A 17,820-nucleotide genomic window follows, 5' to 3' on the forward strand; every position below is an offset into this window, starting at 1 on the left:
AATTATGTAGTAACATGTACTTTTTTCATCCCCTCGTTTCTGCATTTATTTTTTTCTATTTGCTTAATTTGTCTATTCTTCTTCCCACACATTGTCCACTCAATGTCCTTTACTTGAACTATTTAAGCATCACATATTCCTTTAGGGAAGGCAGCGTTATATATAATATATACCAAACCATGGCACTAGAGCTGTCACCAACATTTTGACTGTCAACATACATCCAGGTAAAAACCTTACTGCAGACTCCATTTCCCAAAATTCCTTAATCTTGTACTATTATTGTTTCATGAAAGTTTTGTGCCTTCTAAAGGAATTAAAAAGACTTAAATAATGTTTGCATGATGATAATGTGTTGATGTTTTGTTTCAGGGGACCAATTTATTTCCCCCAGGGATATTTGTGTCTCTGGATAAGCGCCGCCTTCAGGTGACAGATACATCTTGGTTACATGTGGGTAAATACACATGTGTAGCGGCCAGCATGGAGGGTGCCATTAGTTCCACAGCCATCATAGCCCTACATGGTGTGTAAAATATGTCAGCTTCATTGTAAATATTATCCTACCAAAACATTTGACTTCGTTATTTCACTTGTGCAAAGTACTATTTTTAGTATTGACATTCTGAGATATACTATTGAAATGTACATGACGTCGTAACATTTATCTTAAATGAGAAACTATTCAGTGTCCGCCATTTAGTTTTATACCATGTTTACTGTTTCTAAATTTTTAGTGCCTCCCCGAGTACACAGAATTGTAGGGAATGCCATTGTGTATGTAACTAAGGATCTAGAACTTACTTGTCTGGTGGATGGTGTCCCTGCGCCCAGTATTAACTGGAGACATGAAGGCATCCAGGTCGCACCCACATTTGATGGTCGCGTGTCGTTCCCTGAGAGACACAGATTACTGGTCAGGGCTGCAGCAATCTCTGATGCAGGTTCTCATTATTTAATTTTCATTGATGTTTAAAGCATTAGAAGTTTTTAGGTCACCTGAGATTATCGCCTTTTCTCCGTCGTCATGCGTCATCCGTTGTGTGTCTGTAAAAAATTTACGTTTTTGACTCCTTCTCCAAAATCGTTGAATCAATTTCAATGAAATTTTGCACAAATCTTTTAAGGCATAAGACCAATCAAAATTGTGAATTATATGACCCCCATCCCCTCAGGGGGCTGTGGAAGGGGCCAAAAGGGGTAAAATTGACTAAAATTTCAAAAATCTTCTTCTCCACTCACAGATGTGGTAGAATCAAATAATCTTCATAGATAGAAAGGTCTAAAGGTCCATTACAAAAATTGTGAATTATATGACCCTGGAGTCTCTCGTTTTCCCTTGTGGAGGGGATAAGTTTACTATAGTTTATATAGGGAAAACACATTTTTGAACATTATTTGGTCATTTTTTATAGGAAATGAGTCAAATGTTGTCAGCAAATTTTCCATGACTGACCCCCAGGGGCCTTAGGAGAGGGGTCAAAAGGGGTCAAATAGACTAAAACTTCAAAAATCTTATTCTAAAATTCTGGAAATGGTAGAATCAAATGCTTTTCATAGATGGAAAGGCCTTAAGTTCCCTTACAAAGATAGTGAATTTTATTATTCTGGGATCTCACATATCCCTCTGGAGAGGGAGTCAAGTTTACTTTAGTTTCTATAGGAAAAACACATTTATGAACATTATTTGCTCAATTTCATAAGAAATGAGTCAAACTTGATAAGAATTATTAACCTGAGATATAACATTTTAACATTCATATCGGTCTTTGATGACCCTGTAAGGGACCTGAGGGGTGGGGCCAAATAAAGTCAAAATTACTAAAATTTCAAAAAATCTTCTTTTGAGTTCTCAAGTTTGATGGAAGCATATAAACTTCATAGATTAAAAAGTTAAATCTATTAAATCACTGACGGACTTAAGGGCCATTATATAGTATTCATATGTTTTTGTTTTCATTATATATCCAAACTCAGGTGACCGTTAAGGTCAATGGGCCTCTTGTCAATGTTTTTAATCGCATTGAAAATGGTTGCTGGATAGTGGAGGCGAGGCAGTTTTGATTTGATTTTGTATACTGTTTGTAAATAGTTGATAATCAGACCAGAAGTGTCTTGCACAGATAATTTTTGAAACAGTCTTTCACATATGACGTTTATTGCAGGAGAGTACAAATGTCTAGCAGACAATTTAGCCGGTACATCAGAAATGGAAATCAACGTATTTGTTATAGGTGAGAATGTTATGAGCATTTACTAGTCAGATAGAATATTATACTCAAATGTACTGTTGTAAAACAAAGCATATAATGACATTACTTATTAATATTATATCTATGACTATCTTAATTGTGCGTGACGTGAATTAAGGGACATATAGTTGTACCTATGTCTATCTCAGCCTTATTTCATTTGGACATATTTCTAGTAAAGTTTTTTTTCCCAGCTGACCCAAACTAATGATATGTTTTTGTATTTGGCAGAGTCTCCCATGCCTCCCCAGCTGATGGACCCAACCCCAATATCCTCCTCGGCAATACAAGTGACATGGAAACCTGTTACACAGAAAACTCACACCATTGTCTCCCAGTACGTCCTTTACTACAAGGAAAAGTAAGTGTTTTTTAATGGATTTCATGTGATTGAACATTTTACACCTTATCGTTAGAATAAGTGTAATCGCATTCCATACTGCACATGGAAGGCATTTAATATTGATTGAATTAAAATTTTCTATATAACTGTTATAACGTAGATAGAAATTGTTTTGAAATTGCAAATTAGGTTTGATTTTTTCTGACCTATTATTTGTGTAATACAGGTTAGACCTAGACTATATCCGACACCCTTCAGTTATACTGGGCACCGAGACAGCGTTCCTGGTTCAATACCTCACCCCAGGGGCTGAGTACTACTTCACAATGTCAGCTGTAAACACTGCCGGGGAGGGAGAGCACAGCAACATCAAGTTTGCAAAGACATTTGATTCAGGTATGTATGGGAATAATGGGATTATGATACAATGAGAAATAAGTATCAAAGAAATAATTATGAAATATTGTAAAGGTATCAAGATCCCTGAATAATTAAGAAAGATTGCCTCGATCATTAAAAATATAATCATGGAATCCAAAAATGGAAAAAAAAATCAAAGATGAATGCCATTTTCAGAGAGAAAAAAAGTTTTAGCAGTTAATTACAGCAGCTGTTATAACTTTTTTTATGTACATGTAGTTAAATATTATATTTGGCTGCTAGGTCCATCAGCACCCAGGAATCTGCGTGTGACAGGTGTGAGTCCTACCCAGGTAGAACTGACGTGGGAAATTCCTGCCCAGACCAATGGAGAGATCAGGAAGTACAGGATCTGGTACAAACACAGAGTTGGCGGACTTGGTAAATACCATGAGGCTTTGTCTTGATTATCTATTTTAACGCATTAAATCAATTTAGTTTATGTTTATTGATATTTATACCATTCTTGGAAAATTCTAAATTTTGATTTTAATTTTCAATATTGGACTTGAGAGAATGTATTTAGCGCATTGAGATTTATAGATAATACTTAATATAAAAAAGCCTGATTTTATGTTGCTTTAGGTCCAAAGACTGTTGAATTCTTCATCAATGGACAAGTAGTTGCCCCTACCTACACGGTGGTGAACCTTGACCCCTACTCTGACTACGAGTTCTCCGTACAAGGGGCTACCATAGAGAATGAAGTAGAACTATGGGGAAACTTATCTACAACCATAGACACCAAGACAGGTGTCACAGGTAAATCATTGAGAATGGAGTAGAGCTATGGGGAAACTTATCTACAACCATAGGCACCAAGACAGGTGTCACAGGTAAATCATAGAGAATGGAGAAGAGTTATGGGGAAACTTATCTACAACCATAGTAGTGCTACATGTATTTGATGTATTGTGATATTTTACTCTGTATATTCACAGCTCCTAAAGGCAGTCCTGTAGGGGTGATGGTGGTTTCTTTATCACCCTATGATGTTCAGGTCACATGGAATGTAAGTCTTATGATAAGTCAAGTGTTTAATTAATAACATTAATTGAACTGAATCTGACGAAAATATGCAGAAAACCATAGATTTGATTTCAGTTCATATTATATACATGTACATCATTCTTTTTTCAATGGGCAAGGTTTTTAGGTTAAATGTTTCCTTTTCTAAGTCAGTTTGCTTCATGATAAAAGATTTAGCAAGGCCCATGTGACTATAGTGGAACTTGGTTGATACGAACTCGGATAATTCGACAACCCGGCTTAATACGAAGTACTTTGCCGATCCAGGCCGAATTCCCTTTTTATCTTTGTTTAAAGAACTTGGATAATTTGAATTTGGAAAACTCGAAGAACTCGGATAATACGAAGTAAATTTTGGGTCTGAATGACAAAAATCATACATAAAATGTTCTTATAACTCGAAATAAGATTTTTTGGACTTGTTCACCGAAAATGACATTTTTTTTCTCCATAAATCTGCTGTAGAACAGCATTTTAAAATATATATCTCTGTTTTATTGTTATAATTTTGCAACTACAATCGGTGATTTTGACATCTCTCTTGCTCACATCATTTTACGACATGGAACTGGTCTATATATACCAAGTAAAGAGATCGTCAGTAGACATGAGAACTCGCTTAATTCGAACACTTGGATAACTCAAAGTTTTATCTCGGTCCCTTCGAGTTTGTATTAACCGAGTTCCACTGTATTAGATAAAAATATGAATAAGCAATGTTCAGTTTTCGTTATAATTATTATTATTTTACTTACACATAATTATGAAATGGTGGAATCTTTTGATTATTGCATTTTCATCCCTTATTGAAAATAGAAATTTTAAAATTTCAGCCTGTACCTTTGTCCCTACAACATGGCCCAATAACGAAATATCATGTTCGCTATCGACCGGCTGCGACCTTCACCTTCCTGAATGACATTGAAGTCAGCAATACAGAACAAAAGGTCAATGTCACTGGACTGTTACCATGGAGCTGGTACTCTTTTATTGTGGAGGCTGAGAATGCTGGAGGTGTTGGTCCTCCATCCAGTGAGATCCTTGTCCGTACCCAACAGGCTGGTATGTAGTCCAGAGTTATCTCCTCTTATGTGTAAGATTTCATCAACTTAATCAGTTTGCATAAGAAGTTTTCATCCATTTCTTTAAAATTTAAATGTCTGAACTCTCTGCTACTTGGCTATGAATCTGTTTACATGTGTTTTCATCCAAGTGGTAGGGAGCACACCTACGGTACTTTTTGATGGACATGAGTTTGTCAGTTATTTTAAAGCACAAAAAAGAATGGAAATTCACATGGATATGCAATAATAATAATGTTTTTAAATCTATGAAGATATCTTACATTATCAAAAGGAAATGCATGTAAACCCTGATCTGTGACATGGATTTAAAGACATGCTCTGTAAAGACATTTTCAAAAATATTTTAAAAGTTTCAATTCATTGGTGTTTTTTCACAAGATCACTCCATGTAATTTCATATTCCATAACTTGTCCCAATGCAAAAACTCATCAACAAGTTCAAATGACCATACAATTGTCAATATATGGTGGTGCCTCCGTACTTCAGATACAATTCCTGTACCATTCATCCCATGCCATGGACCAGATGTTGAAGTTGATTTTGAGGGAATTTCTTTCATTCCTGAACCAAAGTAGCTCATAATTCTGCAATATTTTGGCATCTTAGAACTCATGAATTGGCTTTTTGTCAAAGAAATTCCCACATATGCTCAATGAGGTTCATGTCTGGTGACATTGCAGGTCATGGGATAGTCTCTATGAGCTCCTCTGGAGATATTCCTGTACTAGGTGGGCCCTGTGCAGTATACCATTATCGTCCATTAGGATGGCACAATCTACTAAAGCATGAACCCTTCCTTCAGTTGGACAACTTAAAAACGGCTTTCGTCACTCCAATGGATCCTTCGCTAAAACCTAATGTTCCACAAACATGTACAACATATACCAACTTTTATCATGCCTGTTGCTTGCCATCTTTTAGCATTTGTTAGTTTTCGACGAGCCTGACCATCATAAACACCAGCAACAGGTGTAACAAACATTGACAGTATACATGCGCAAATGCATCCGTGTGCAGCCAGCCCAAACTTATGTTTTGTTTATAGGTAGGGGGATCTCCTATTCAGAGCGTGTTCTCGTAGAGTACACGTGTTACTGGATAGTCAGTGATCCATGAAATTTAAGGACACATATTTGTTTTATATAAATGTCCATTTTTTCGAAATGAAAAAAATAATTCATTGATTTTTTCCAAATAAAAACTGTGCTCTATAACTTATGGCCAGGTGTATACTGACATTACCTCTGTGTGACCATCACAGTGACTACTAGCCATACATTCAAAACACTCCAATGACCATGATTATTTAAAACTACCTGCTATACTGGATATGCATCTGAAGAATTTTGATTATTTGCTACTTTGTAACTTGACAAATCTGTTCTTCTTCCATACAAATTTTCGGTTTTTACTTTCCATTGCTCTCCCTTGCAGCACCGTCAGGAAAGCCTTCCAATCTTGTTGTTGAGGCTGTTTCTATGGATACTGTCAAAGTCATGTTCAGTGTAAGTACTTATTATAGTATATGATATGATATTATGTTAATAAGTTGTTATAGACTAGGTGTAGAATCTTAATTTTGGCAACAATAAATAAAGCATTTTTTGGTCAATGTATCATTTGATGTTATGACTATTTACTGAACTCACAGTAAGTCCATAATAGGCGATTTCTCACTTTTATTTTCTTATTGAGGCTAGCTCCTATATATCTGCTCCAATTTCCCTTACTTGATTTACTTCTAAACTTGAATTTGTGTTGTAAACAGCTGCCAGACCCAGCTACATGGAACAGTGAACTGACCGGGTTCCTGGTGGAGTATGGTAAATACGAGAATGGTGGCGACACATCAGAGACTATCAACACTTATAATCTGGATACTCTCAGTCTCCATATCAGGTAGGCTGGCTGGAAGCTTAAGGTTACTTTAAATGCTTTATTGGTATCAATCTGTATTCTTATCACTTTTTGAGATCATTGCTTCAAACTTAAATGTATTCAGTTAACAAGTATTCTATTGTGTAGCAAAATGGAAAAAGACAGATATTTACCAAAATTTGTTTTGTAGGTTTTCAGTTGTTAACAGGAGACTTTGACTAGATGTTACCTGAGTTTGTGTTGCAAGGATTCTTGTTAAAATCCGATCCTAACACACACTCTTCTGGAGCATTGAGTGTCTTATCTATTGTATATTTTGCAAGAACTTACTTATGTAAATCTTACTTCTCTTAATTAACTCACTGACAGTTAAAATTGATTTATTTAATTAATGAATAAGGGAAAACAGTTTAAGTGGGAGAGATTTTAAGTAACGGTTCGTTTAAAATGTAATAAATAATAAAGCTGAAACAATAATTTAATTCGTAGTAACTTGGCAGCGTGGACTCAGTACCAGGTCCGAGTGGCTCTGATCTCTGGACCCTCTAACACCCTACAGGGACCGTTCACTGATTGGATGATTGTCAAGACTAAGGAAGCAGGTAGACTTATATAATAATATATTTATATTACAGATGACATTTCGGAACAATGCATGATTTGGCATATATTTGTTGCTGAGAGAAGCATTTTAATCTTTACTGATACCCATTTGATCTTTAACAGTAATTGATTGCATTGTTCCTCCATTTTCGCATAAAGTTCTGATTACGACTTGGTAGTTAATTAAGATCTAACTCACCTGTGTCATCAGATCTCTTCTGTATTATGATATGAAACTGCAGAATTCACATTTCTTTGTGTTTGGGAGGATCTATATCCATTCTTGGGCACAGCATTACACTGTTTTAGATTGAAACAGTGGCAAAGTTATAATACAATATATTTTTTCATTTAGATAAATGATTTATGTCATACAGAAGTCCTCTTATATATTTTTTCAGCGGCAGGAGCAGTGACAAATATTCGCTTTACAACAACACCAACCAGTATCACTTTAAGCTGGGATCCCCCTTCACAGTTAAATGGAGTCATCCAAGGCTACAATGTGGAATATTACATTTTATCTAGTGAGGGAGGAACAGGTGTAGATACAGCACAAGGGAGCGAGCACGCTAATACAACACTCAATGGGGATATTAGTGTAGACCCACAGCAGACAATGGTTAGAAGGAGTGTAGGAATGTCATTGCCAAAATTCGACTTAGATCAAGGTCACAGTAAAGATTTCACAGACAAAGAAATAGTTCCTCTACAAGATTTTAATAATTTTCTTTCTAATACGAATTCGCAGTTTGTATCTCAAAGAAACGTCCTCCGTGAATTTATCAGTAGTATTGACTATAGAGGAAGGAAATCATTCAAACAAAACAGAACTTCAGATCGAGTTGAAATCTTTAACATTGATGGAAAAAAATATGTAAAATTTGCCAAAAATAGAACAAAAGATGCATTCAAATTACCATACCATTTAGTGAAGCGCAATGCTGACCAGTCACAAGAGAGTGACCTTCCTGACTGGGTGATGACCTCTGACTCGAATCAGCTGAAGTCCTTGTGTAGTGCACTGATCAGGACCAACCCTACAGCCCTACAACTCCTGGATACACTGCTACTGAACATAACCTCTAATGGAGGGGAAGCTACTGCGACACTCATGTCGGACGTCTTGGCAGCCTGGTCAGTGAAAGTGGACGATGGTCAGGTCGTGACTAGTACCAGTACAGTTCTGACATCACTTCAGGAGGATGTGCAGGCATGGCTTCTCCAGGGGAATGTATCCATATGGGCTCTTTGTTACCACTTACACGACCAAGGTAAAACTTTATTAATATGTCAATACTCAAATTTAAAAAAAAATATGTATCCATAGTTTAAAAAAGGGAACAACGAGTTGTAATAACTTATTGCATTTAATTGTTACTAATTGAATCATCAAATAGATTTTTGTTTTGTTTCCTTAGTATTATACAAGAATAAAATAAAAAGAAAAAAGTTGTTTGTCTGATTTCAGATTAGTAGGTACACTGTTATAAGGGAGAGGTTACTAGAAATGATGATGTCATAATTGCACAATTTTCTCAGTATATGGAAACGTCACATGCCAGTCAAAACTTGAACTTGTTTATTACAGAGCCACTATGAGTATGTGTTGTTTCAATATTTATTTTTGTGTTGATAGGAAGTGCTGTCTCAGTGAGATCTATGATGACCACATCTACGTCTGTAGTACTGCTGGACTTACTGCCCTCATCTACGTATTCCATCACGTTATCTGCATATGGTGATGCCGGCAGGGGAGATAATAAGACTGTTAACATTACAACAGGTACAGTACAATAAACTCATAATTTATACTTGTATAACAGATTATAAAAACAGAATAAATAATGCGAACCAGCTGAATTTTAGTTTGCTTTTTTTTTTTTTTTTTATCATAATATTACATTGTGTTTGAAAATGGCAATTAAATTTAAATGTCATCTGTCAGTTGTAAATAATTTGATGTACAAATGTTTTAATTACAGAGAATTTGCCTCCCCCTCCACCTCCCCCATCGACACCCTCCCCTACTACCCCTACCCCAACACTTCCCTCAACAACAGATGCAGTACAGGCAGCAGGGGCAGACAACTCTGATGACTTCCTTGTAGCAGTTGTAGGTGGCAGCCTGGCTGGTGTGTTCCTCATTACCATGGTGATTGTCCTGGTAGTGTGTCTGTGTGTGAGATGGAAGACAACACCTGGAATCATTGGTAAGGGATTTAATGACACTGGTTTACAGGTGTATGATTGTTCAGACATTTTACAATTAATGTCACATCACCAGTATTTTGTAGTTTTGAAATAGTATATAACACCTAAATTAGCAGTCATTCATTTATGACTTTCTACCATTTGTAATAGTTAGATTTGAGGAAATATAAGGTAGTGAGGGGAGATAACTGGTTGAAATGTTTTAATGAATTTTAGCCATGAAGCTCTTGGATATATTTTTTGTATAATAATATAATCAATTAAGAAAACTTTGTTTGTGGTATTCATCCACAATTTAACAGCAGGTGAAACTATAATATCAGTCTTTTTCCCAGGTAGAAGCAAAACTCCAGAACCAATCATTCTTGATAATGACTCAAGGGCAAGTTCATCCAGGTGTGTATTGTATAAAAGTTGAATTCTTTTAGAACTATTGTAACTTAAACTGAAGACTGATTGATATGTACTACACTTAATGCCAGATGACTTAGACGTTACAGAACAGAAATAGGTGAATAAATATCAAGAGCTTATTGTGGGATAATATCTGGATTTAAATTAGAGGCCCATGGGCCTTAACGGACACCTGAGTTAGAATATATAATGAAACAAATAATGAAACAAATTAAAGACATATAAACACTATATACTGGGCCTTGAAGTTGGTCAGTGATTTATAAATTTGACTTTTTAGACTATGAAGAGTATTTGCTTCAATCAAACCTGTGAACTTAGAAGTATTTTTTGAAATTTTAATCATTTTGACCCTGTTTGGTTCTGCCCCTCTGGTCCCCCAGGGAGCCATCGAGGACTGATATGGATGTTAAAATGCTATATCTTAGGAAAATAAATCTAACCAAGTTTGACTCATTTCCAATGGAAATTTAGCAAAAAATGCTCATTAATGTGTTTTTCCTACATAAACTATAGTAAACTTGACCCCCTCCCCAAGGGGAAACATGAGACCCCAGGATCATATAATTAACAATATTTATAAAACACCTTAAGACATTTCCATCTAAAATTATTTGATCCTACTATTTCCAAAATTTTAGATGATTTTTAGCTCACCTGGCCCAAAGGGCCGATGAGCTTATGTCATGGTACGGTGTCCGGCGTCCGGCCGTCCGTCTGTCCGTCAACATTGCCTTTAAATCGCTACTTGTCATAGAGTTCTGCATTGATTGTAACCAAATTTCGCCACAAACAACCTTTGGGGAGGGACAACAGAACTTGTATAAATTTTGGCTTTGACCCCCCGGGGGCAGGAGGGGCGGGGCCCAATAGGGGAAATATAGGTGAATCCTTAAAATCGCTACTAGTCATAGAGTTCTGCATGGATTGTAACCAAATTTGGCCACAAACATCCTTGGGGGAAGGGGAACAGAACTTGTATAAATTTTGGCTCTGGTCCCCGGGGGCAGGAGGGGCAGGGCCCAATAGTGGAAATAGAGGTAAATCTTATAAATTGCTGCTTGTTCTAGAGCACTTCATGTATTGTAACCAAATTTGGCCACAAACATCCTTGGGGAAAGGGGAACAGAACTTGTATAAATTTTGGCTCTGATCCCCAAGGGGCAGGAGGGGTGGGGCCCAATAGGGAAATTAGAGGTAAATATTCAAATTCCTTCAGAAAAGAAACAATGAACCAGTATTCACAACAGTACTTGGCATTACAAACCAGGTGAGTGATACTGGGCCTCTTGTTGAAGTTTTAGCCTATTTGACCCTTTTTTAGCCCCGCCCCTCTACCCCCAGGGGGTCGGCCAGGACCAATAAGGATATGATATTAAAATGCTATCTCAGGCTAAGAATTCTAACCAAGTTTGACTCATTTCCTATGAAATTGAGCAAAAAAAAGCTCATTAATGTGTTTTTCCTATATAAACTATAGTAAACTTGACCCCCTCCCCAAGAGGAAACATGAGACCCCAGGGTCATATAATTCACAATTTTTATAAAACACACTTTAAGACCTTTCCATCTATAAAGTGTATTTGATTCTACCATTTCCAGAATTTTAGAAGATTATTTTTGAAGTTTTAGCCTATTTGACCTTTTTTAGCCCCACCCCTCTGCCCCCAGGGGGTTAGCCTGGACCAATATAGATATGATGTTAAAATGCTGTCTCAGGCTAATAATTCTAACCAAGTTTGACTCGTTTCCAATGAAAATTGAGCAAAAGATGCTCATAAATGTGTTTCATAAATGTGTTTTCCCTACATGTAAATAAACTATAGTAAAGTTGACCCCCTCCCCAGGGGGAAATGTGAGACCCCAGGGTCATATAATTCACAATTTTTGTAAAGGACCTTAAGACATTTCTATCTTTGAAAAGTATTTGATTCTACCATTTCCAGAATTTCAGAAGGAGAATTTTGAAGTTTTAGCCTATTTAACCCTTTTTGAACCCGCCCCTAAGGCCCCTGGGGGTCAGTCATAGAAAATTTGTTAATAGGATTTAATGGCCATCTCATACTGATAATTCTGACAACATTTGACTAATTTCCTATTACAAATGACCAAATAATGCTCAAAAATGTGTTTTCCCTATATAAACTATAGTAAACTTAACCCCCTCCCCAGGGGGAAACTAGAGACCCCAGGGTCATATAATTCGCAATTTTTGTAAAGGACCTTAAGACCTCTCTATCTATGAAGAGTATTTTATTCTACCACATCTGTGAGTAGAGAAGAAGATTTTTGAAATTTTACTCAATTTTACCCCTTTTGGCCCCTCCCACAGCCCCTTGGAGAGTGGGTACCATATAATTCACAATTTTGATTGGCCTTATGCCTTTGAAGGTTTGTGCAAAATTTCCTTGAAATTGCTTCAACAGTTGTGGAGAAGTAGTCGAAAATGTAAATTGTTTACAGACAAACGACGACGGACAAAAGGCGATTAGAATAGGTCACTTGAGACTTCGTCTCAGGTGACCTAAAAAAATTATATATTAATTGTTGCTCTTTTTCCACAGAACTGGGTCGGGAACATCATCTGTAGTAGAAGAAAATGATCAGTATGGTCAAGTGGACATAAACATTGATGATGTACGATACGAAGGAGCTAGCACCATGAGGTCCCCGTCTGTCCCGGAAGTGAGTTTAGCAGCTGCAGTTTCTTTCACTGTATTTAATCTTTGTTGAAATATTTATAGATTGAGATCGATCTAGTTTTCTATAATACATTATCTTTACTGAATTACCAAATTGATCAATGTATTCTGTTGTTGTACCTCCAACAGGGTTATGGTAGTTTGAAGGGAGCCAGCAACATGACACTACAAGTTCCAAATCTTGAGAGGAGTACTCACTCCATCACAGGTATGTATGTGTGGTCTATCCAGGGGTAGTTATATATATGTAGCTCCCAGGAAGTCAGTACAGATCGGCCAGTCTTTTACTAGTATGTTTTCAGCAGTAATCAGCAAAATAACAATTAATCTTTAACAAAGTTTTATTAATGAGTTTTTTCTTGAACATGCAAACTATTTCCATTTGATCATATTAATTCACTGCTTTCTGCTAGTAGAAATGCTATTACCACAAATAAACAAATGTGGATGTAGAGGCAGAAGTCACCAGGATGTTAGTTTCAAACAAATTTAGAGAAATTTTATGTTGAAATGTTTCACTGCTGTTTAATAATAAAGATGTATGGTTGGTTAAACAGAATCCTATATTTTTCTGTGTGTTGTTTTCAAATGTGTACAAAATCCTATATTCTTTCTGTGTGTTGTTTGCAATGATGTACAGAATCCTATATTCTTTCAGTGTGTTGTTTGCACTGGTGTACAGAATCCAATGTTCTTTCTGTGTGTTGTTTTCACAGGTGTACAGAATCCTATATTCTTTCCGTGTGTTGTTTTTAGTGGTGTACAGAATCATATATTCTTTCAGTGTGTTGTTTGCACAGGTGTACAGAATCCTATATTTTTTCAGTGTGTTGTTTTCACGGGTGTACAGAATCCTATATTGTTTCTGTGTGCTGTTTTCACAGGTGTACAGAATCCTATATTGTTTCTGTGTGTTGTTTTCACAGGTGTACAGAATCCTATATTGTTTATGTGTGCTGTTTTCACTGGTGTACAGAATCTTATATTCTTTCAGTGTGTTGTTTGCACAGGTGTACAGAATCCTATATTTTTTCAGTGTGTTGTTTTCACTGGTGTACAGAATCCTATATTCTTTCTGTGTGTTGTTTTCACAGGTGTACATAATCCTATATTCTTTCTGTGTGTTGTTTTCACAGGTGTACAGAATCCAATGTTCTTTGGTGACCACCAGGGTTACCAGGAGGATGATCAAGAATCCATGGCCGTTTCCATGGCACTATCTGCAGAGGAAGTGTACTCCCAGGTATGTAGAGGTCATAGGTTGTTTAAATATCAGAGTTATCATAATGTTAGAGGTCATAAGTGATTATACTGTTAGAGGATAATTAAACTTGTCAGACAGTATACTGCTGTTATGAAGGTGCAGGTAATATACAGGAAATTACTCAACAGTACGTAGATGAAAAGTAAAGATTCAAACAACAAGGTTTGAGAGTTTTATTCATTTAAGACTTTGTATACTCACGGTGGGGAATCACGTGGTCTGTAGTTGGTGTGTTACACGAATCAAAATGGCGGCCGCCAGCAGTTTTGCCAGAAAATGAGGTAAATCATAAAAAATACCCTTTGTATTGGCATTTTATAGTGACGAGCATATGCTATACATAATTCTAGACAAACCGATACCTTAGTTGTGTTGCAACGCTTTGTACTTTTCTGTAACATTCTGATCAAAGTTTTGAATCGGAGCGATTTTGCTCGTAGTAGACTTGGTAGTATACACGAATATACACTTTTCGTACGTTTTCTGTGTTTAGACGGGACCATTCGCTGTAAATGTGATATTGTCTAAATGTTATAGTCTACATTCAATTGTACATCTAACCTGTCTGGCAGAAAACATCATGTTCATTGTTAATTCTTTGGTTTTGTAAAAGGATGAGTAAACACTTCCGTTTTGGACTGATGAGATGAAACGAACTGCTACATATTTCCGTCAATTTGACTAATCTGGCAAACATTGATATAGTGCGGGTTAAAGTATGTAAGATTAACTTATACGAGTTAAAAGTAAGAATAGTATACTTATTTAATTGATTAAACTTTAACACATAACATTGGAAGGTGAGAGGATATACCCGTTTGAAGTTCCGCAATTGACCGGAAGTGGACGTCGTTTGCAGCTTCAGTCAAAATGGCAAATATGTACGTTGCCTTTTTACGACAAATATGTCATACAAAACAACAGGTAAAATATGCCGCACAGTCATTATTGGCTTACATCATGTTGATCTCCAGTGACTACAGCCCAACGGAGTTTAAGCACCGTCATTGGTATATTGATGAATAACTTTTACTTTTTAGGTGTTGAATATAACAAATTAGTGATTAATTTCTTAATTGTCTTCGAAATACATGGGATCCCTGGCGTAATTCCACATATATGTAAATGTGTTTGACTATACAACCTAGGAATTTTAAATAGAGAGATTTTTAAGTCTTTTTTCTGAAGGAAACAGTTATGACATTGGGTATTTCCTTAATTCACAATCTTTATTTCTTTATGCAAAATGATAAGCGTAATTCTAATTAAAGACACGGTGCTCACAAGCGTTCCAATGTTCCAAATAAAGACGTTCCCTACAAGTTTCGCGAATTTAGAATACACTGTGTGTGGTGTAGCCAATATTCCCTTTTAAAAGCCATTTTACAAATTTTGTATAGTATCTGGACTTTTAATACAGCATATCAACATATAACGATATGATACAAAGAATCATTACGGAACCGACTCGCTAATTAATGTTTGGAAGATCTTATGATTGATAACTAGTATACTTTAAGTATCTTGTGCTTGTTTATTAATATTTTTAATGTTAAGACTATTGATTTTAAAGTGAATAGTCGGGCAAAGAAAACCAGTCTAAATGCGTTCACTGGCCTTCCAAAAATTCTCACATATTAATACGATGGCCAAGTTCTGCTTACGTTTCCCAGTTCTGACCATTAAAGTAAAGGAAAGTTGAAAGCATTGAAAGCGAGGCTGCGTGTAAATGTAACCACGGACATAGTCAGCCGGGAGGACGTTTTAGGATTCCTATACTTTAAATTAATTTCTTCGTACGCAGACAGATTTTGGCGAGAGATTTTATTTTTCTATTTTATAAGAAATTATACTGGATACATTCACACCATTTTTACCGACTTTAGCCATCCTTGCCCGACTGTTCACTTTAAGATACTCAATAAATACATATTGAAGCATGGGTTTTGTTCATTAATTTTATTTAAACTCTTCTGTACAGTCCTAATTGCAAGGAGACTTGACCCATCTGACACACAGGAATCTTTTTGTATGGCAACACGTTAAAGTGAATAGTCGGGCAAAAAAAAATCAGTCTAAATGCGTTCATTGGCCTTCCAAATGTTCTCACATATTAATACGACGGTCAAGTTCTGCTTACGTTTCCCAGTTCTGACCATTGAAATAAAGAAAAGTTGAAAGCATTGAAAGCGAGGCTGCGTGGAAATGTAACCACGGATATAGTCAGCCGGGAGGACGTTTTAGGATTCCTATACTTTAAATTAATTTCTTCGTGCGCAGACAGATTTTGACGAGAGATTTTATTTTTCTATTTCATAAGAAATTATACTGGATACATTCACACCATTTTTACCGACTTTAGCTATATATATCCTTGCCCGACTGTTCACTTTAAACGTTCCTTCTTTCCGACATTCTGACAGGCGTTTTCTTCCGGTCTTATTAAGTGATCTCTGAAAATTACCAAGTGTGTGTTATTTATGTTGTACAAATTACTTACTTGTTGTTTATAAACTTGTTTGTGATTTTCCCTCTGGATGAATAAAGTTATGGTAAGTATTATATCAGCCTAAATTGGTTACGAGAAACCATTAATGTCTTTCTGTGACTAAGTTGTAGGTTCATTCTATAACATATTCATCTATAAAACTGATTAACAAACAAATCTCAACATTACCAACACTTAAAAACATTAAACATGTGTGTTAGATACCGTATATATCTATATTGATCTTTTAGAAATGGACGGACACAGACGAAAAAGTGTTATGACATTGCCCAATCTTCCCGTTTGTTTCCTTAACCAGATGATATGCAATCATGGCTTTGATGCAGTAGGCTGTGAATGTCCTGGATATTATAACAGTTGTCATAGATATTGAACGATATTCCATTAAACGATAGCTTGTTAACTCATTCCCTTAAATTTTAACCGCCCACGTACTACACCATTCGGTTAATTCTAACTGGTATGAGTTAATCATGTAAACATACTTGAACATAATTATTACAATATCATGGTTTGCCAGCTTACTTAAAGATGCTCCACCGCTGACAAATAGTATTTTTTCACTATCAAAAACAGCACCAGACGATTTAATATTTTTCTTCAGTTACAAAATTTACTTACTTTACACCATTACCATCGTGGAAAAGTTTGAGCTTCTAATCTTACTTCATGTTCAAAATATCGAAAATAATTAATTGCATCCCGGAAAAAAATCCGTTGCATTATATCCTATATGGAATGATGTACTGGTTGCGCATGCATCAAAGGCAAAATAAATTATTTTATGTTAAATTATATTATGTGTTAATTAGACATATATATATATATACACGATTAATAAAACACCAATTATTATTGTTCAAATTATGAATATCATTTATGCTCTGTCGGCGAGGGAGCATCTTTAAAGTAACGGACATACATGTATGTAGCAGTTCGTGTCAACTCATCAATCCAAAACGGTACGTGTTACATACTCATTCTTTCGTAAAACCAAAGAATTAACAATGAACATGATGTTTTCTGCCAGAAAGGTTAGATGTGCAAATGAATGTAGACTATAACATTTAGTCAATATCACATTTACAGCGAATGGTACCGTCTAA

The 17,820-nt window shown here is 35.9% G+C and overlaps 1 protein-coding gene across 2 annotated transcripts in view; it reads left to right on the forward strand.

The window, feature by feature from the left end:
- LOC138320929 (contactin-5-like) overlaps positions 1-17,820 on the forward strand; it is a 38,059-nt gene that overhangs the window by 13,407 nt on the left and 6,832 nt on the right. For both annotated transcript variants that reach the window (XM_069264240.1, XM_069264238.1), the window contains exons 13-31: positions 373-526; positions 738-944; positions 2,166-2,234; positions 2,484-2,613; positions 2,822-2,991; positions 3,259-3,396; positions 3,601-3,777; positions 3,957-4,027; positions 4,878-5,106; positions 6,565-6,635; positions 6,899-7,029; positions 7,498-7,610; positions 8,013-8,885; positions 9,251-9,397; positions 9,597-9,824; positions 10,161-10,221; positions 12,804-12,924; positions 13,071-13,149; positions 14,078-14,184. In XM_069264240.1, the coding sequence (XP_069120341.1) occupies positions 373-526; positions 738-944; positions 2,166-2,234; positions 2,484-2,613; positions 2,822-2,991; positions 3,259-3,396; positions 3,601-3,777; positions 3,957-4,027; positions 4,878-5,106; positions 6,565-6,635; positions 6,899-7,029; positions 7,498-7,610; positions 8,013-8,885; positions 9,251-9,397; positions 9,597-9,824; positions 10,161-10,221; positions 12,804-12,924; positions 13,071-13,149; positions 14,078-14,184 (3,276 nt within the window). The remainder of the gene's footprint in view (positions 1-372; positions 527-737; positions 945-2,165; positions 2,235-2,483; positions 2,614-2,821; positions 2,992-3,258; positions 3,397-3,600; positions 3,778-3,956; positions 4,028-4,877; positions 5,107-6,564; positions 6,636-6,898; positions 7,030-7,497; positions 7,611-8,012; positions 8,886-9,250; positions 9,398-9,596; positions 9,825-10,160; positions 10,222-12,803; positions 12,925-13,070; positions 13,150-14,077; positions 14,185-17,820) is intronic.

This window comes from Argopecten irradians, chromosome 4, assembly GCF_041381155.1.
Source record: "Argopecten irradians isolate NY chromosome 4, Ai_NY, whole genome shotgun sequence".
Lineage (NCBI taxonomy): Eukaryota > Metazoa > Mollusca > Bivalvia > Pectinida > Pectinidae > Argopecten > Argopecten irradians.